This window comes from Lynx rufus, unplaced genomic scaffold, assembly GCF_022079265.1.
Source record: "Lynx rufus isolate CCGP_SWC_20201006 ecotype Redwood Valley unplaced genomic scaffold, mLynRuf1.p SCAF_8, whole genome shotgun sequence".
In the NCBI taxonomy this organism is placed as follows: domain Eukaryota; kingdom Metazoa; phylum Chordata; class Mammalia; order Carnivora; family Felidae; genus Lynx; species Lynx rufus.
The window spans coordinates 129,382,385-129,404,206 of NW_025814896.1; the positions used below are offsets into that span (position 1 = coordinate 129,382,385).

General features: G+C 41.8%; 1 protein-coding gene across 1 annotated transcript in view; it reads left to right on the forward strand.

Moving 5' to 3' along the window:
• NBAS (NBAS subunit of NRZ tethering complex) overlaps nt 1-21,822 on the forward strand; it is a 334,006-nt gene that overhangs the window by 189,844 nt on the left and 122,340 nt on the right. The window contains exons 36-38 of the mRNA XM_047068027.1: nt 13,450-13,614; nt 16,694-16,807; nt 17,129-17,252. Coding sequence (XP_046923983.1) covers nt 13,450-13,614; nt 16,694-16,807; nt 17,129-17,252 — 403 coding nt within the window. The remainder of the gene's footprint in view (nt 1-13,449; nt 13,615-16,693; nt 16,808-17,128; nt 17,253-21,822) is intronic.

A 21,822-nucleotide genomic window follows, 5' to 3' on the forward strand; every position in this document is an offset into this window, starting at 1 on the left:
GGAGCGTTTCACAGCCACTGTCAGCATCTCAGTTCCAAGCCCCCAAATGTTGAATTCCATTGAACGTGAGTGCCTTTCTACTTTTGTTTTTAATTACCCTTAGTATTCTGGAGTACCATGAGCACATTGCAACAGGAGTTCACTGCTCCATCCTGACTGGAATTCATAATGGCTTTCTTAATTACAAAAATAACACAATCTTTTATTTTAGCAATCCATTTAAGAGGAGGCATGGGTTCAGATAACTGACACTATTTAGCATATTTTATTCCTGAAAGTTAAAAAAAAAAAAAGAAATGTAAAACATCTATGATAAAATATTAATAACATTTGTTAACTTTTGATAAGAAGTACATGGAAATTTATGGTAGCTTTGGCCTTTCTACTTTTTAAAATATGAAATAGAGGTGCCTGGGTGACTCAGTTGGTTAAGTGTCCAACTTCAGCTCAGGTCATGATCTCACGGTTTGTGGGTTCAAGCCCCACATCGGGCTCTGTGCAGACAGCTGGGAGCCTGGAGCCTGCTTTGGATTCTGTGTCTCCCTCTCTCTCTGCCCCTCTCCTGCTCAGGCTCTGTCTATCAAAAATAAAAAAAACATTAAAAAAATAATAAATTATGAAGTAATTTAATCAGCAGTACATTAGTATATAAGTTCTCTTTCTTCTCTTAGTTCTTTCTACCCATACCATGAAGCCCACTGCTTAGAGGTAAACATTTTTAAGTTTATATATATCTTCCAGAATTTTTCTGAGTATGAACAGATTTTCTGGATACCTATTGTCTATCTCCTGGAGAATTATTACTTTTTAAACTTAAAATGGATTCGTACTGCATATATTAATTCCACATTAAAAAAAATTTTTTTAACGTTTACCCATTTTGGGGAGACAGAGAGAGACAGAGTGTAAGTAGGGGTGGGGCAGAGAGAGAGGGAGACACAGAATTTGAAGCAGGCTCCAGGCTCTGAGCTGTCAGCACAGAGCCCGAGGCTGGACTTGAACTCACAAACTGTGAGATCATGACCTGAGCTGAAGTTGGACACTTAACTGATAAGCCACCCAGGTGCCCCTGCATATTAATTTAAAGCTTGTTTTTTTCCACGTAATGTTATTTGTCACAGATAGCTGCCCTTCTCCTTATATACAGACCATTTATATAATGGCAGGTTAGCGGTCATTTGATGTATGTACAAAAATTTATCTTTTGCTTTGTTTTTGAACATTTAGATTATGTTTGATTTTCCTCTCTTTTAGATTGAGCCACAGTGAACATTTTACATGCACATTTTGTGTAGTCCTGCATTGCTCTGGGATAAAGTGGTGGGAATGAGCTCCTGAGATAGAGAATTTCCTATCTTCTTATAATGTATTCTCCATAACTTTGTTAAGTGCTGATTGCTTTCTTTACTGTTGTGACACCAGCACATCACTGGGAACAGAGTAGGTCCTTATTCACTTTTTTTTTTTTTTTTTTTTGGGGTAACATTGCCTGGTGAGTGTTTACGTGAGAGTGAGTTCATGGTGATCTGTGACATCGCGAACTGGATGATAACGCAGAGCCAGCTCGATGCACAAGACTCCTGCATTTCATTCACCATGTGGTGTTTCCTCTCTCACTGAGGTCTGACCGAAAGAGGGCTTGCTCTGCCCTTTGGCATGCTTGTAGGAGACCGTGATCGCTCGGTCCACGGCTTGATGGTCAGGACTGTGATTGGCTCGGAGAATCGGGGCCACGGATTTCCATTCCTCAGAGAGGCTTAGATTAGCTGCCTCCTCACCGGGCTCTGCCACTCGTGTTCCAGGTTCTCTTCTTTCTTCCATCCTGCCCTTTCTTCACAGAGTACACGCATTTCTAATACATTTGTTTCGTTTCTTTAAGTTTCTTTGACTCTTTCAGTAACAAAGAATACTTTTTTTTTTTTACTTTTTCATCTAGACTTGGATTTAAATTCACTTGCAAAGGATACTTTTCAAATAACATGTCTCAGTTTCAGTGAAATCTGGGGGATTCGACAGTTTCCTTTCCTTTTAAGGAGGAGGCCTTGTGATCTGAACACACGGCTCATCTGTACCATGCTGAGGGGCTTTGTGTACACGCTTTGGTTTTATACACAGTAGTGGCCACATCTTTTTCTCCTGTTGTCTTTTGCGTGCTCTCCATGCGTCTTTTTCTCCTCACTGTTTCCTCAGAACAGCTTGTGTTTGGGTCACCAGTGACCTCCTATTGGTAAATTCACGCGTCAAGTCTGTCTTTATCTTATGTGACGTATCAGTAACATCGGATACGTACTTGTTTCAGGGACAGTCTATTCGTTTTCCTTATACCTCATTGGCCACTTACACTCACCGTGTTTGTTGGTCCTTCCTCATTTCTCTAGCTAAATGTTAGATACCTCAGGTCTCAGTCTTTAATCTCTTCTCTGTCTCTGCCGATTCCCTAGATGATTGCACCTGTGATCGTGCAACTTTGTGCGGAGGATTCTCTACGTGTAGCTTGAGCCCTGATCTTCTGCGTTCCAGGCTTGTGTGCGCGACTGCCAATCTGGCATCTGTACTTCCCTTTCTTACAGGCATCGCATCTCAGCGTGTTAAAAGTGAGCCACTGATCTTAGCATCGCACCCTTCACCCCAGCTACCGGCGGTGTTCCTTCTGTCATAAACCTTGTCATCCTCCTCAGTTCTCTTTGTCCTGTGTAACGCAAGCAGTCTGTCAAGAAAGCCTGGTGGCTCCACTCTCCCAGTGGACTTGGAATTGGACCATATTTTACCATCACCGCCGCTACCACCCTGGTTAAGTTATTGCCGTGTCTCACCTAGAGTTTTACGGTAGTGTTCTGTTTGTCTGCCTCTTTCGGCCCTTTTCCTTGCTCTAGTTGGTGCTCAACAAGGCAGCCAGAGTGATTCTTCAAAAATATGTCAGATCACGCCACATTCCGTGGAGTACAAGCTAAGCTTTTATGATCTCCTATGAGGACACCCATGATCTATCTTCCCTACCACCTGTTTGACTTGATCTCTTCTCTCCTTAACCCCCCACTGACTTTGCCCACTGTACTCCAGGCATACTGCCCTTCTTTCCATTCTCTAAACATTCCCTCTGGTCCTTATCCTTGCTGTGTTTTTCTCTCACATATTCAGTGACTTATCTTCGCTCCTTCCAGGTCTCTGCTCAAATGTCTGCTCAGTGAGAGCTTCCCCGGTCCCTGCATGCACAATTACAGTGTTCCCCCTACTCCCAATATACCGCTTTATTTTTCTTCCTAGCTCTTTTCCTATCATTTATCTGATACACCTCTCTGACATGCTTTATATTTATCTTTGGCTTATCTCCTCTTGGAATACAAGAGGAGCTCTGGGTGGCAGGAGTCATGTTTTGTTCACTGCTCTGTTTTCAGTATCTACTACAAGTGTCCTTGTTGTATTTGATGTCCAAATATTTGTTGAATATGTGAAGAAAATAAATGAGGAAGGTTAAGATGTGGATATGATGGGCGTGGATAAATTCTTTTATTATAAGGGGAGGAATATTCCAGTGGGATCCAATTTGATAAGTTCTCAGTTCATTGGTGAAATAAGGCAAATTTCCTGTTTGCTGTCTTTCCTAATGTACTATGAGTTCCTTGAGAGCAGGGACAATGTCTTAATCATTGTGGTAACCCTGTTGCCTAGCACTGGGTCTTAAACATAGTAAGCATGCCAGAGGTATATGTTCAGTAAATTTATTTTGTGGATGGATTTAGAACCCCAAATTATTTAATCAAAAGAGATTTAAAAATTTGGCATGGTGAAAGAAAATAAAAATATACTTCACATACCTGTATTTTTCCTAACTACAGGTCTCTTAATCTTGGTCCAGGAATGCCAGCAGATTCAAGAGGGTTTGATTCCCAAAGCCCCTGAAGTAGTGTGCTGTATTTGGGTGTGTGTGTGTGTGTGTGTGTTGTGTGTGTGTGTGGGGGGGGTGTGTATGTGACTTTGTGTGTTCCTGTGTGTGCATAGCATGTGCGTTCTGTTTTCTGGAGGAATGACTTCCAGCTTTGATCGGAATTGTGTAGGGGTTCATGATTCGCAAAGGTGAAAACATCTGAATTATATAACCTGACCTGTTACTTAGCAGATGAACTGAAGCAGAGTCAGACCTTGGAGCGATTTGCTCCATGGGGTATTTTTCTATTGCTGCTTCTGACAGATACATTCTTTCTTTTCTTTTCTTTTTATTTTGTCTTTTCTTTCTTTTCTTTCCTTCCTTTCTTTTCTTTCTTCTCTTTCCTTCTCTTTTCTTTTTCTTTTCTTTCCTTTCTTTTCTTTTTTCTTTCTTTTCCCTCAGACACTTCTAAAAGTAGTATCACCAGTAATAATAAAGACTATATTCTTAATATTTTAGGTTCAGGGTGAAATTTGCTAGAAGCGTTGGGTGCAGGGAAGAACTTTGGAGCATCTAAAGATCTGTTGGAAGGGAAGGGATGGTGGATGAGTTCAGTTCGAGAGCTATTTGTAATCCTTACCTATTTTATGTGTACCACCAACTCAGGTTATAGGAGGCAAACAGATTTCTCAGAAATTAACCCTTATGTTACCAGATACCAGAGATAGCAACTCCAAAATAGATTATTCGTTATAGTCCTTGATCAACAAGACTCTGTAAGCCAGACTTGAGATGTGGAACTATTCTTGTTCTCGTGAACCTGGTCGGTAATGGTGTCTGTGGTAGAATTTGAGAGATACTATTAGTGCTTTGTAAGTTAACCTCTGAGCTGTGTAACATACTGATGTTAATGAGATTTCATGTTAAATTTTATGCTGGCAGTTGTTGATTTGGTTTGGGGGATTAATCTATTTCTGCTGTTATACATTCTAAGTTAATTAACAGTGTACAACTATGAATATAAAAAGTGCCAGTAGTAATCATTTCAGGAGTAAATTTTGCCCAGCCCCCCCCCCATTATATGTATTTGAATGAAAACTATTTTCCTCATTAATTATTCTAGGTAGAGTATAATTCTGGTAGACTGTCCCCAAGTTCGATGCTTCTTCTGTGGTCCAAATGAGCCTTTTATTTTACTTTCTCTTCTGTAATTCTCATCAGGGAATCTCTTACGAGCCTTTTATCTTGTACATTTCTGAGCATGTCAATTTCATTTATCTTCTGGAACAAGCTTTTAATTTTCATATGTCTTAAACGTCCTGTCTGAAGTTAGCCTATCTGTATGAAATAGAGAAGTAAAGTTTAGGTTCATTTTATGAAATGGAATGATTGTTTTATAGCCTGTATTTTTTGATATCTTTCAGTTGACTTGATTTTCCTCTGAGTGAAGTTGCACTGTGTTCAAGTGCCGTTTATTTCTTACCTTGTTTGTAGTTTTAATTCTGTACTTGGATTAGTTGATGACAGTAACCATTCAATACACCCTCTCAATTAAGAAGATTATAAAGGTGAAGAAGATTTGAAATGTGGCATGAAGTCTTATTTGAATAACATTAGCTACTATAGGCACAACATATTAGGCCTGAGAAAATGTATCCTCAAACATTTCAATAGTGCAGTAAAGCCACACTTCTACATATCTATAGATATACACTATAAGTTAGGGATTTTCCCATGCTTTGAGGATATAGTGGTAAATAAACATAATCCCTACCTTTGAAAAGCTACTGTCTAGTTGGGAAGACAAACAAAAAAAGTGAGATTATCAAAATTTTATGGTAAGTGCATGGAAAGGATGCATCTAATGCTCCAGGTGCATAGGAGAGAGGGTGGGACACTGCCTTAACAGGATTTTACTTACAGCAAAAATATTACAGGTCAACAAAAATATAGAAGAACATCTTTGTGAGCTTGGAGTAAGCAATAATTTCTTAAATATACAAAAAATACTAATCGTAAAGTGTAAAAAATGATAAATTAGAGTAATGTAAAATTTAAGAACTTCTATTAATCAAAAGACAACATTAAGACGATGAAAATATAATCTGCCAAGTAGTAAAACATATTCACAATTTGTAGATGTAATAAGGATGTGTGTCCAGAACATGTGAAGAACTAGAGGTGAGTGGGAAAGGCAGATAACCAACAGAAGAAAGGCAAAACACTTGAACAGACACTGCACAAAAGATGGTCAGATGACCAGTGAATCTATTAAAAGCTGTTCAACTTCATTAGTCATCAGAGAGATTCAAATTAAAACCACAAAGAGATACTATTATATCCTCAGTGCTACCGCTAAAAGGAAATACACATGTAATGCTAGATGTTGGCATGGATGTGGAGTGACCAGACTGTTGTAATTGCTGGTTAGAGTATAAATGTTTGGCACTATTCACTAAGTCTGGACATATGCATACTCTATGTTTTAGTAATCCCCCTACTAGATTTGTTTCCAGAAATGCATATATTCACCAAAAGATAACTATTAGCATGTTCGAGGCAGCACTATTGGTATTAGCTACAAACTGGAGAGTATCCAAATACTCATCAATAGAAAAAAAGGATAAGTAAGTTCTGATATGTTCACACTATGTAACACTGTTACATTAACAGTGTAACGAGATTACACTAACAACGAATTGGACAGTCTTCAACTACTTGCAAGAATATGGATGAATTTACGTTGAATGATAGAAATCAGACCCCAAGACACACTTCCATTCATATAAAATATAAAAATAGGCAAAACTAATTTATACTACCAGAAGTCAGAATAGCATCTACCTCGGCCACGGGGATGGCTAGAAGTGATCTCAAAAGTGGCATCTGGGATCCTGGCGATGGTCTTAGTCTAAGTGCTGATTGCATGAGCGTGTTATAATTTACCAAACTGTATGCTTGCGTGCATACATTTTTTAATGTATCTTCTTCTTCGATAAAAGGTTTTAAAGAAAGATCTCTAAGCCTGGATTAAAGACAGGAAGAGAGACTGTATCCTGGCAGTATTGTCTTTGTATTGCGATGCTGTGAATAAGTACTATCTTCTTTTCCCCCTAACCTTTTGAATTTTTCAAACCGTCTTTAATGAGATCGTATTTTCATGACACAGGAGAGTAAGTACTCTCAAATACATTCGTATGTGCTTGTGATGTTACTCGTGTGTCACATCCCTCTGCAGAACAAGTGGACCACAGGTTTTGATAGCCCGACCTGGTCAGGAAGAGGAGACACCCCTAGGCCAGTTGCGTGTGGGCAGCATCTGCACTTTACTTGTGCATCATATGGCTTCCGCATACCTATCTTGCAGTGTTATTCTAAAACCCAGGAATGACCAGAGGAAGCACCTGCCCAGCACCTGACACATAGGAACCATTTAGTAAATGGTAGCCGTCATGTCTCTTATGTAATATAAACCAGACTCCTATTAGACATCACTCCTAGAAAAAAAAAATATGTATATATATATATACACATATATACATATATACATATATATTATACATATATACATATGTATAATACATACATATACATATATTATACATATATAATCTTTTTTTCCTAAGTTTGAAAGAGACAGAGCGCAAGTGGGGGAGGGGCAGAGAGAGAGGGAGAGCGATAATCCCGAGCAAGCCCTGCACCATCAGTGCTGGGCCCAGTGCGGGGTTTGATGTGGGGCTCGAATCCACGAACCCTGAGATCATGAGCTGAACTGAAGTCAGATGCTCAGCGGATGGAGCCATCCAGCTGCCCCCTGATCTTTCTTATTCCTCTCTGCAAACCTGGTCCTGTCTTCATTCTTTCTCAGTAACTTGCATTGTCATTGTTTTCCCCCCCACTGCATCTAACCTTGCTTAGCTAACCATGAATGCTTGCTTGGGTTCCTGACTTATCTTCTGTTCTTTTCTTCTTTCTCTCTGCTCTTCACTAAGACCCAGCTTGGTGACCATGTACTTTATTTCTTAGAAAGTTGGAGTCAGAATCCTTGAATTTCTCTGCTTATCTGACTTACCTCAGGCCCTTTTTACTTTGAGAAGAATTAGAAATAAAAACATTTGAATTTAATATATGCATTCAGGTGGCAAAATACCCTTATGGCAACCTCATATATTCCTAGCATCACGATCCTAATTTGGCCCGTGATTATTTTAAGCTTGAACTAACACACCAACCTCCTGACTGGATTCTTGTGCCTGGAATGATATTTCTAAAACACAGATCTGAGTTTGCCACCCCATTTGCGTGAACGGTTTTAGTGGCTTCCCGTCTGTCAGGCTGGCAGCGGGGGTGCTTTGGCCTGGTCAGCGGGGTTCTCGCTCCAGCTCCTTCTCTGTCCCTCCATGCTGGTGATCGATCGGCCCCTTGCCCTCGCGTGCCACTGTCCACACCTTCACTGACTTGATCAAGATTCCTCCAGTTTGCTGTGTCGTTTCATTTCATGCTCTCGTTCTTGTGTAAGTCTGCCTGAAAGTCTCTCTTCCTCCTTTGGGGGGTGGGGGGGGGGCTGCATTCTTTCCCGATGAGATACTACCTTCTGTGTGAAGCCTTCTGTGATTGCGCCTCTGGGCAGAGGAGGTGTGGCCTCTCTTCGTGTCGCGTGGCACCGTAGATGTCTGTCTACTTTAGAGGCTGAGATTGTACTGCAGGGCTGTGTCCACATCTCTGCCTCCCTCCCTGGTTTCTGAGCAGCTTGAGAGCACAGACTGTGTTTTCCCTGTTTTTTGTCACCTCATTGCCTGGTGTAGGGCGTGACACCGAATGAGAGTCACGTAGTAACTGCCGTGTAAGTGAATGAATTCTAATTTGCTTCTGTGTTTTTTTTTTCCAGTTGTAAATATTAAGTAATTCAGAAATATAGCCAATAAATCGAGATGCTTGCTGTATATTTTACATATATATCTGTATCTCGTATATCTGTATAAAGAGAGACAATGTATACTTCAGATTCCTTCTGAGATTTATTTCTGGCGAAGAACTATTCTTGGCAGTGTTATTCACACAGGGACACATAGAGCTCTCTCCTCTCCACGCACGGTTGGCAAGTGGGGGGATCTTAGACACAGAATGAAGCAGAGTATACACGAGCTCCACAGCTTTCGGTAGCCCGGAGAGGTGTGCTTAGGCCGGACTTGGTGGGTCACATGCACAATGACAGGCGGACCAGGGGACTAAGTCCACACCCTGTAAATGCGGGACAGGAGCTGGAGGTAACATTGCCACTGTGTGACATCACATGCTCCTTGGCTGGGGTTGTGGCCTTACTAGCGAAGAGGGGCCCCTGCAGTGCAGGAGCTGGAATCAGCTTATTTTTCTTCGTTGATGAACCAGCTGTTTTTGGTACCAAAGCGGTGACTAAATGAGCCTCCACTGCTGTCTCCTCACGTAGCAAAGAGATTAAGGACAGAAAGGAATTCTAGTAATGCTACCACTGAAGCTATTGTGTGTGTGTGTGTGTGTGTGTGTGTGTGTGTGTGTGTGTATTTCCTTCTGGTTCTTATGCCCAGTACATGTATGAAGCACTTTGTAAAGTGCTGGCACATAGCAAGCTACCATCATTATCACTCTTGAAGGGAGAAGTCTGGTTTTTCCTACATAGGACTTCCTGCCTTGTCCTTTGAGGTTTGGATGATGAGTTTAAGTCTCTCATCATCTCTCCTTCCACGCTCTTCACCCCCTCCGTCCAACACATGCTAAGGAGAGGGTGTGTGTGTAATTGTCCTGATTGCTGAAATTGAGAGAAGAAACTGGAAAAGTAAGGCTTAGCACCCCCACCCCACCCCACCCCAGCTGGGCTCCCTCCTGCTTATGCCTGTCCACACAAAGGGTGCATTCTGCTTTGATCTTTGTTCCTTGAGGTTACGCACATGAGGGTTATGTTATTTATTTGTTATTTTTAGTACAAAGCCCTTGAAATCCAGTGTGGTACATTACAGCACATCTCATTTTGGAATAGCCACGTATCAAGCGTGCGATAGCCCCGCATGACTGTGGCTAATGGGTTGGACGGCACTGGTTTGAGGCAGTTCTGGGTATTCGTTCTGCTCAGTTTCCCTCTGAGCTGCCATGGTGATTTTGGTTAGGCTTGTCTACTCTGTAGACTCAACTCCTCCTTGGAAAAGTTACTCCAAGACTTGCAGAAAAATTTTAGCCTAATTATGACAGTGGATTTAAGCCATGTTCTCTATTCCAGAATGAAGATAGTATTGCTGATTTCTCTGATTCCTACTTATATATTTTTAATTAAAAAAATCATGCAAGATTCAGTTGTGGGTTACAGAAAATATTCTAGCTCTTAGCAGAAGGAGTTTTTTTTTTTTTAATGGAAAATTAAGAGCTTTATGGAGATTAGGATTAAAAAATCACTGAAACGGGGCGCCTGGGTGGCGCAGTCGGTTAAGCGTCCGACTTCAGCCAGGTCACGATCTCGTGGTCTGTGAGTTCGAGCCCCGCGTCAGGCTCTGGGCTGATGGCTCAGAGCCTGGAGCCTGTTTCCGATTCTGTGTCTCCCTCTCTCTCTGCCCCTCCCCCGTTCATGCTCTGTCTCTCTCTGTCCCAAAAATAAATAAACGTTGAAAAAAAAATTAAAAAAAAAATCACTGAAAGGACTGGAGGAGCAGGCTTTAGATGTGTTTCTAAGACCAACTACTAGAAAAATTACAGAACCTGCCTGCTAGGGGAGCTGCAATCTGCCATAAATAAGCTGGGAAAGCAGAAAGCCACTCCTTATCAGTTGGCTCCAGTGGTAACTGACGACCAGGATACAAGCCAGCCTTTACACGCATAAAACTCGAGTCTGGGCACTGGGGCTTCTATTACCACTGTTGTAGAAGAATAACTAAGACTATGAAAGGGAGGGAGGGAGGGAGGAAGGAAGGAAGGAAGGAAGGAAGGAAGGAAAGCAGCAGAAGGCAGAAGTAACAGAGGTGTGGTCTCTACTAGAGTTCCGCCTCCCAAATTCCATGCAGCAGGTGCATTTACGAGAGGGGAACTAGATTATGTGTGGAATGCCAATATAGGGAGTCTGAGAGATGTAGTCTTTAACGTATCAACTTGTAACAGTAGTAGGACAGTTTTTAACGTATCAACTTGTAACAGTAGTAGGACAGTTTGTAGGGGCAGAATGGCATTCAGTGAACCAAGCTGCAGTATCTGAGATGATCTGAAACCCAGGAGAGGTATTGTGTTTTATTGGCACCTAAACCTCAGTTATTTTTAACATTGTTGCTCTTATAAGTATACAAGCAACTTAATGTGATTTTTTTCCATATTTACATCCAGTGTTTATGTTGTTTTTATAATCAAATGACAATGATTACATTGAGTTGGTATTTTATACTTTTCTCAGTGTCCAAAGAGCCCACAGGAAACAGTTTTTAAAACTTTTTAAAAATTGAGATATATTTGACATAAAACATTGTTTTAGCATAAGGTTATTAATTTGGCATATTTATATTGCAGTATGGTTGCCATTATAGCTTAGCTAACACCACTACTCTGTCACCTAATTATCATTTCTTCTAGTGTTGGGACACAACTTTTTTCATGTTAAAAGCACAGTTTAGAAAATCTTACCAGAAGCCTTAAACAAAAACTGGATAAGTTAAGTTGTAAGCATTGGTTAGTAAAGCTTAAATTCATTTCCTTTTGGAAGTAAGAGTAAAGTTCACAAAGTTTTCCAGAAATTAAGTATCCTAACATGATGTATTTGTTTTCTATTGCTGCTATGACATATTACCACAAATTCAGCCACTTAAAAACAATGCAAATAAATTATCTTCTAATTCCCCTAGGACAGAGATCTGGCAGACTTTGATGGGTCTCTCTTTAGTCTCACATGGCCAAGATCATGGTGCACACAGGGCTGTGCTCTTTTCTCGAGCCTCAAAGGAGGATCTGTTTCCACGCTCACTCATGGTGTTGGCAGAAGTCGATTCCTTGTGGTCATAGGACGGAGGTCCCTGTAGCCTTGCTGGCTGTCACCTCAGAGCTGTTTGCAGCTTCTAGATGCCACTCACATGCCTGGGCTTGTGGTCGCTTTCTCCATCTTCAAAGCCAGCGACGATGGGTTGAGTCTCCAGTGCCTCAGGTTTCTCTTTGCCTCTTCCCCCATGGCATGTCCCGGACACCCTCTCTCTGACCCTAACTGAGAAAGCTTCTCTGTTTAAAGGCTCGTGTGATTAAAGGCTCGTTTAAAGGACCAATAATTTTGGATAATCTTTACTTCAGGGTCAGTGTCCTTAATCATATCTGCAGAGTCGCTTTGCCATGAAATGCAGTGTATTCCCAGGTTCCAGGGATTGGGACGTGGACATCTTTGGAGGTCTTTAATGCTACTTACCATAAAGGGCAACTGGCCGGATAGCCTGCAATGGTGCATTATTTGTGATAATGCCCTGGAGACTACTGACTGATTACATAGTTTACATTTTTTATTGCTTGTGCTGTGATATGGATCTAAATAGCCAAACTAAACTCTCCTTCTATTAGTATTAAGAAGGCTATTAGTATTAAGAAGGCTATTGAAATAGTGGGACTAGGCCTCAATTTTTGCTTTCTATTAAATGGGAAACTTAAAATAAGCGGAAGTAGATAAACACTAAACCAAGAACTTGGTTTTTATAGAACAAGTAATGTTTGTCTTTGATCAGAAGCAGATGTGATTGTTGTCATTTCCATTTAAAATGAAGTTAATATATTAGCATTTTTCTCCACATGGAATCTCTCAGGTGAGTAAATGGGGAGTCAGAATTTTCACTTGATTGCTTCAAGATTGGCAGGAAGTTTCATGTTATAAACCTTTTAAACACTATTAATCATCGAGTTGTTTAGATGAAAAACAAAATACCTTTCAACATTTATAGATGGGCCCTCTGAATTCTCTCCCTTTGTCTGGGTCGTAGTAGCATTGTTCAAATGAATAATTTATTTCATAATTAACCTAAATAACAAATATTTCAGAATGTCTAAGAAATAAATGGGAGTTTGTCTTTGTAGGATATTAGATTGGTAAAAAATCAAGAACCCGTTATTTGCTTTATAAATGTTTCTGAAGGGGATTCTTTGACAATGCATCATGATGGTTTTTCCTTTACCAAATTTTCTTTTGTAAGTGCTCCAAGGAGGTACGATATACCAATAATGCTTCATTTCCCGTTTTTTTGTTGCTAGCCAAGATGGATTTTATTTTTTATTTTTATTTTTTTTAAGTTTATTTATTTTGAGAGACAGCATGAGTGGGAGAAGGGCACAGAGAGAGAGAAAGAGAGAGAATGAATCCCAGGCAGGCTCCCTGCTGTCAGCACAGAGCCCGACACGGGGCTAGAACCCACAAAACTGAGAGATCATGACCTGAGCCAAAAATAAGAGTCGGACGCCCAACCCGACTGAGCCATGCAGGTGCCCCACAGATGGATTTTACAATGTATCTTTGTGTCTGATAATTGTCAGTAACCTCATGATCACCCTCTGTTCCTACGACAGTGACAGCCTACATTTTTGATCTTGCCATTTTCTTTTCTAACTAGGGTGAAGCCAGTGTTCCTGGCAGCAACACAGACCTGTTCCACTGGGGCACCGCGGCCACCATGAAAGTCCTGTCCAGCACCACGACTACCACCAAGGCCGTGCTGCAGGCCGTGAGTGATGGGCAGTGGTGGAAGAAGTCTTTAACTTACCTTCGGCCACTTCAAGTAAGCGATGCCTCTTTTTTCTAAAGACCCATTGTGTGGCTTATGTCAGTCCATCAGCACTGGTTTTCAGTTGTGTTCATGTTGTTACAGCTTTCTCTTCTCTAGATCCTTAAAGTAATCCGTTAAGAAATCTAAGCCTCCCATCATCCAGGGGAAGAGTAATTTATTTTATAGAATGTGGCATTTATTTTATAGAATTTTATAGGGTCTTGCAAAAGACACTGCTACAGATTTAGGTGTGATTAGGTGTCAGAATTAGAATTTAGGGGGATGAAAAGGAAAATGATTCCATCAATACTTACTTGTTTTTGCTGTATTTCTGTGGGCCAGTAGTCATGAAAAAGCGCTAGAAGCTGGCAGGAAGGCTGAGGTTGTTGGGCTGCTATAACAGTAATACCACATACTGGGGGTCGTAACAACAACCATTTCTTCCTCACAGTTCTAGAGGCTGGGAAGTCTGAGATCAAAGCTCCGGAAGATTCAGTGTCTGCTGGGGTCTGCTTGCTATGTTCTCACATGGTGGGAGGGGTGAGGGAGCTCTCTGGAGTCTCTTTTAAAAGAGGTCTGGTCCGTCCCATTCATGAGGACTCCATTTCCCAGAGCTGACCACCTCTGCAAGGTCCCAACTCTTATTTTTTTCGGGGTATGACATAGTGATTTGACAACTCTATACGCTATCCTGTACTCACCACAAACCTAGCTGCCATCTGTCACCATACAACACTCTTACAGTGGCCTTGACCATGTTCCCTATGCTGTACCTTTCCTACCTGTGACTTACCCATTCTGTAACTGGAAGCCTGTACCTCCCACTCCCCTTCGCCCATTTTGCCTATCCCCCACCCCCTCCCCTCTGGCCCCCACCAGTTCTCTTATTTATGGGTCTGTTTATGCCTTTTTATTTTTTTCTTTTGGTTTGCTACTTCGTTTTTTAGATTCCACATGTAAGTGCAATCATATTTTATTTGTCTTTCTTACTTCACTTAGCATAATACCCTCTAAGTCTATCCATGTTAACACAAATGACAAGATCTCATTCATTTTTATGGCTGAGTAATATTTCATCATGTATATATACCCAGAAGCCCCACCCACCTCTTAATTGTCATGTTGGGGCTTAGAATTTCAACATGTGAATTTCAGCAGGCGACACGAACATTCAGTTTCTAGTAGGTGCTCTGGGTAAAGAGAGCAGCGTACCGGCCTCTTTCACCCATTCTGGAAGTCGAGGTCAGGACAAGCGGTTGAGCGATTGTGCTCTCCGTGACGCATGAAACCCACTGCTCCTCTGCTGACTTCCGTGCGTTCTCACCCTGCAGTCCTTGGGCTCTCCGGAAAGCTCAGAGGAAAGAGAAACATGCTGTTTACCAGGTCACCCCAGATGCTCTCTGGGTGTAGCGTTCATTTTATTCGCTGTCCAAGTACTCTTCAGGCGTCTTCGGTGTGCCAGAGCCCAAGCTAGTGATTGGGAGCAGGGCGGCAAGCCCTTCACCTGGCAGAGCCTGCACACAGACCCGCCAATAAAGTAATTGTGCAATAATGGAGCGGTAGGCAGTCATGCGGACGGTGAGGAGGCTTCTGCAAGGTGGCGGGAGAAGGATCCGCATCGGAGAGAGAGAAGTTCTGATGTCTGATGTGGATAGAAGGTGGGGTTCCCAGGACGCACTCTCAGCAGAAGCCTGACTGAGCCACATAGAGCGCATGCAGAGCCCTTTTCGGAGGAAGGTGCTTGACATCCTTGTAGAACAGAAAGGAGGCCTGTGTAGTACGAACAGAGTGAGCAGCAGGGAAGAACGGTAGGAGACGAGAGGAAGGAGCTGGTGTCCAGAGCCTTGTAGAGACACTGGTGGGGTCCACAGGTCTTATTCTGAGTAGGACGGGGAGCTGGTGTGGAGTGCAGGCAATGCTGTTGTGTGATCCACCTTCATTTAAAGTCATCTGAGTGCTGTGTAGAGAGCTGGCCGGGTGAGTCAGGAGTAGGAGCAAAGAGGCTCCAGGCAAGAGGTAGTGCTGGGGTGACTGGAGAGCCAGGGAGGAAGTGAGAGATGCGTTTTGTGGACCTGTGGGTGGTCTGGGTGTGGACTCTGCGGGAAAGGGGAGAACCGAGGATGACCTGGCCGAGACGGTTGGGTAGATGTCCATACCACTGACTGCGATGGAGAGTGCTTGACTTTGGGGGACGGCCCTGCATCTCCTATCGTGGTGTGCGTCACTGGGGTTATGATTTTGGTCACTTTTCTGTCTCCCCTCGTGGACCTTTTGGGGGTATGTGTCTCAGATGAAATGTTTAGCCCTGTGCCTGATACTGGATCATTTTTGGTAAGTGTCCGTTGTAGTTGTCATCGTCATGTACAGAAGGGCCTTTGCTGCTGCCCAAGGTCATGGTTGGCACACGGTGGGGTGTGGGGTAGCGGGGACATGAGCGGGGACGTGACAGGGGCGCACTTCCTTCCAGCCTCCAGCTGGGAGGGTTTCAGCGGTGAGGTATGAGGCAGGCCTGCAAGCAGGGGGGTGGGGGGGTGGTGGTTAACAAGGCAGTCAGCAATGGACAGGCCGCTCCTAGTGGAAGAAAGGCCTAGGAGCTGGTACGATGTGTGTAGTAGATCGGCTGGTTGGAGGGAAGAATTAGCCTTCGATGTTAACTAATGATGCTAACTAACCTCCAGGAACTTTAAGTGTTATTTTACGTGGTTTAGACTTGATGCTGCCGCCTGTTGGTATTGTTCAAAGCTGGGCAAGGGAGCTATGTGTACCAAGTGATGTTTGAGGAAGGTTATTCTGACTCTAGGCTAGAAAACTTGCCGTTGAGTCGAACACTGATTGCTTCTTTGTTTCTGATTCCCTGATGTCAAAGTGACCGGAGAATCCAGAGGCGCCGCAGGGTCAGGTGGAAACGCCGCTTAGAGGGCAGCTGTGACTCCTACGTCCTCTGCTGGGTGTCTGTGTCGCTGTGACACTGTCTGTAGCTCTAACACACTGCACGTGGGTCAGTTTCTCCTGAAATCACCCCTGCTTCCCTTCTCCCCCCACCCCCAGGGCCTTTCTTCTTACCCACTGTTCTTCACTTTGTTCTATTTAGGGGCGAGAGTTTGGCGGTGCTTATCCAACGGGAACCATAGCCAATGAAGGGCTAGAAAGACAAGGCTACCATCCGTTTTATGAATCCGTCCTCTCCGATCCCTTTGTCACAGAGGTAAGGACAGTGCGCCTAAGAACGTAGGCTCAACTGTCATGCTCTTGTGGCATTTCAGTAAAAAAAAACCTAAAATATTGTGGAAAATGTACATCTTTGGCTTCGTACTCATGTTATTCACTGGTTTTATTTGACTTGTGTCTATTATGCCATATTATGAGATTAAAATCTGTTTGAAACTTTACATAGAATAATGTGCTTTAGTAAGTGAGAAGTTATAATTCGCATCATCAGAAGATATAAGAGCCTATGATTCTGTTCTTAGAACATCTTCATAGAAGAAAAGACACCGTACTAAATGGTGTAACCGCTTCTGTCTAGTCTGCAGTGACCTGTGACCCGTATCAGCACGTTCCAGCAGAAAGCTTTGCAGAAGTATTGCTAAGAACTGGAAAACTGGCTGAGACGAAAACTGAAGGGGAGGAGGTATTTCCAACAACAGAAGGTATGAAACAAAGTTCCAGCTCCTTGACTGTGTGTAAGTCTTACTAGGAGATCCGTAAGTGAAAAACTATATGAGTGAATGGAACTTGGGAAAAACAAGAATATAAGTTTTCAGTAGTTTTGAATAGCTTAACCTGACACCACCATTCACTTATTTAAAACATTTATTGAGTACCTTCCGTTTTCTGGATACTTACTAATATTGAGGATTTAAAAGGATAAGGATGATAGGATTCCTGTATTTAAGTTTCTAATTATGTGAAGTGATTGTTACAGTAAATGGTATAAAGTGCTCAATAAATATTCGATGCTTTCCGATTTTATGTGTTAATTAAGAACTCTGAAGTATTTGCTTCACAGAACGTAGATGTGTATTTCATTTAAGAATTTTCTGTGTGGCAGCATATCTTTCCATGTAGAATTTTTTGAAAAGAATTCAATGTACGCAAGTTCACCAATGGCATCTTACCATTTGTGTGTTTTTTTCTCTTTCATCTCCTTACTTCTTTTTAAGGTTCCAGGATAGTTGCCTCAGCTGTTTTCTTTCATTTCCCTCTCTCTCTGCTCTGTCATCCATAGTGAATACCTCATGATTTAAAGGCTGCCGGAGTTCCGGCCATCTTGTCTATATTCCAGGCATCAGTAAGAAGAAAAGAGGAGGGAGGGCAAAACATCGTGTCCTTGGCAGACCTATCCACACCTGCCACTTACATATTTCTGACATTTCTTACATATTTCTCTCACCACCAGTAAACCTGAATGATGCTGTCTTAAGTGAGCACATCGATGTATGGGATAAAATTGGGGAAAATGTGTATGTGGAATAGAACTGCTGTTTTCCCAGAATCCTGTTCTTGTCGCTCATTTTTGGATAATCCTTCTTTCAATCAGTATTTATATGTAGTTGGAAAGAGGGGGAACAAATACCATTTTTCTATCTACTGTGTGGGCCTCTTGAATACTAGAGGTTCTTATTAAGTATACCTTTTTCCTTCAGTTCTGAATGTATGGTTTTTTTTTTTTTTACCTCTTATTTCTCAAATCAGGGTGTCTCACAATCGATGAGTACGTTTTTGTTTGTTTGCTTTTCTCCAAAAAGCTATTATTAAATTCATGGCACGTCTTAGAAACAATGCTGAATATACATGAAGAGTGTAGTTACATTGCTGTTTCCCCTTTTAATTATTCTTTATTACTGCTTGCTTTTCTTTTTTTGATTGTCTTTTAAGTATTTTTTTTCAGTTCCATAGACATTTATTGGTAGGCGGCATTTGCTTTGCCTACTGCAAGAGAAGCCCCGTATCAAATGCTATTAGTACAGTATTTTATTTAATCTGAATAACAGACCACCTGATAGTTACCATCAGTCATATTTTACAGTGTAAAGAAGCATGCCTCAGAGATAAGAATAGTTTTGTTTTTATTTTTGTTTTGTTTTGTTTTAAGTTACGCAGCCAGTGGTTGGTTGCACTGAGTTCAGATTCAGCGTTGATCATTGCCGTGGGTAGTATTCTCCCCATTTTACCAGCCTCTGCACGGGACTGCATTAGACCTTGAATCAAAAATAATAACAGCAACGAACAAAAACATGCCAGTGTCACTTAGTTTGATATTTTCTATTCAAAATTTGTTAATATGTCGAAGATACCATTTTTTGCAGGGTGGAGTTTGCAGGAGAAAAAATTGTCCTGAAGAGTAAAAGCATCTCAAAATGGAATCACTGTTTGTTCCTTTTTCATCTTATCACACATGACCTTTTTCATCTTATCACATGTGACCTGTCCATACTCATGTTCTGCAGGGATACCAGAGGAGTAGGGAGCGTCCTCTGTTTCACCCATTTGTTCCTCAGACCTGTTTCTGGATAAATTCTCTGTAATTGTTTGCTTGTGGATCAAAGTATGAATGGTTACTGAGCTGCTTTGCACAGATAGAATCTAAGACCTTAGGAAAATAGTGGGTTGGATGTCGAAGTGTATCACCCATTGATTGGCATAATAATGGACTAAAATCATAACCGGGAAGTTTGGAAACATGGATTGATACAGTGTTTTGCTTAGCTTGCATCATACATATATGTGCTGATGAGAGTATCTGTCATACAAAAGGCATGCTTCGCCCAAAGGCAAAACAGTGGCATCACATTGTCCAACCTGCAGATGCCTTCTTAGAGCAAGCATCCCGTCTCAGACTGATTTCTCAGTGTATTTAAGGCTTCTGCTATTTTCCATAGCTGTGTTTTGTTTTTGTTTTTTTTTTTTGAGAAAGTGAAAGGCCCTCATGAGGTGCAGATTTCTGGGTTAGTAGGCCTCCCCTTTTCATAGGGTCTTGAGAGTACTTGACCATCTCTGCTGCACTTGGTAACTAAATGATGGGACATTCAAGTGATCTTGAAACATGAAGCAGGTTAGAGAGACTTTCTTCAGGTGCTGTGTGGAGTAGGGGACACGTGCCTGGTGATGGACCAGGGGACCCCTTCCAGTACCTTTTCTCACCATAGGTCCTTTACTCACTGAAGGAGTGGTCCTTGAGCCACCTGGTGTGCTCGGCATTGTCCCCATATTTGGAATATAAAGTCACAGAAGACCTGGTCTTGTCCTCCAAGGGCTTACTGTCCAGGTGAGGAGACAAGACAGACACATTTGTGTGTGATAAGGGCTATGAGAGCAGACACAAGAGGTGTTGGGATTATAGACGTGTGACAGCCACGTGGAAAGGTGGCCTGAAGAGGCTTCCAAGCTGGTGATACTTGACCTGGGATTTGAAGGATGAAGAAGGGCAACGTAGATCAAAAGAGCAGGGGGAGTTGTTTCGCATTAGAGCCCCTTGGAAAAATTTTTAAGAAGTGCTGAAGCCTGGGATCCACTACAGACCTTGTATTTCAGAACGTCTGAAGTGCAGCCCATGCATGAAATATTTTTAGAGTTCCTAAGGCAATTCACTTGGGAAGCCATGGTGAAGACCCTTTGGAAGTTTCACTTAACACGCTAGCATCTCCCTACCCATCACGTGTCTGTTCTTCAAACTGACACACTTGCTTTGTAAACCTCTCACCTGGCAATCCGGAGAATGCCACCTATACCTGTTATGTCTGTGTCTGTTCTCTTCCCATTGGGGGTCAAACCCTGCGTGTCCTATCTGTTTCTAACGTGTACAGGCCTGCTCAGGTTTTCCATATGGCAGACGTGAAATCAGCATCTCCACGGTGACAAGAGTGAGCACCATGTGTGCGTCAGTTGCTGGGACAGGAATTGAGGCCACGCTCTTGGCGAATCCAACTCTAACTTCCCAGGGGCGTGTGCACTGTTCTTAGTAGTGTCTGTGAGATTTTGGTGGGACTGCAGGTGGTTTTTTTTTTTGTGTGTGTGTCCTGGTGTTTCATCAAATTATCTTTTCTGACGCTCAGATTTTACTACTCCACCAAGGGAAAAAATCCAAGTCCGTTGAAGTATTAAAAATTTTTTCCCAGGGGCGCCTGGGTGGCGCAGTCGGTTAAGCGTCCGACTTCAGCCAGGTCACAATCTCGCGGTCCGTGAGTTCGAGCCCCGCGTCAGGCTCTGGGCTGATGGCTCGGAGCCTGGAGCCTGTTTCTGATTCTGTGTCTCCCTCTCTCTCTGCCCCTCCCCCGTTCATGCTGTGTCTCTCTCTGTCCCAAAAATAAATAAACGTTGAAAAAAAAAAAATTAAAAAAAAAAAAATTAAAAAAAAAAATGTTTTAAAAAAAAATTTTTTTCCCAATATTATTCAGTTGAGTGGGAAAAAGATTTCAGAATGCTTGTATATATTAAAAATGGAATTTTTTTAAAAATATAGACATGATTTTAATATTCTCTTTAGTTTACATCTGGGGATGCAATTTATGATGCATGTTCATAAGCACTGTCAACATTTGACATCCCTTGATAATGCTATTTTATCTGAGGTAGGTGTCTTTGTGTACTTTATAAAATCAAATATTTGTCAGAAACTCAGCAGATTTGAAGAGTGATATAGGCTAACTGACCCAAAATAGAAATTGTGAAAATATGACTTCTAACTTTGGTTCAGAAATAGGTCATAATACAAATTAAACTTCCCAATATGATCTGGCTTTTCAGAATTTTTTAATAAAGTTGATGAAAAGGTTTTTATGGAGACTAGCTGAAGAAAATTGATCATTATTTATTTAGCTAAATGAATGATTTAATGGCTAATGATTTCCAAATCAATAATATGGGCAGCTCTCCTATGTGAATTTAGTTCTGGAATTAAATTTATCATAGAGTGCTTTCCAGAGGCACTTAGTTTGCACAGAATTAGTGCTTGGAGGCTTATGCATAGATTTCATCTGATTTTGACTGTATAACTTGTTTAGAAAATGCATTATATTCAAGATTTTAGAGCCAGCATTGCAAATTAAATTCATATACACTTTTAAATGTAAGGCAGGCTTCCCCCGCCACCGCCCCCCATATACCTTAATGGTACAGTCAATCACGCCGACTCAGTCTGTAGTCATCATGACACCTGGTGAATCCCAGTGAGACCTTTTGGGATCAGTCTACTTCACATCCTCACTGATAATTTTTTCG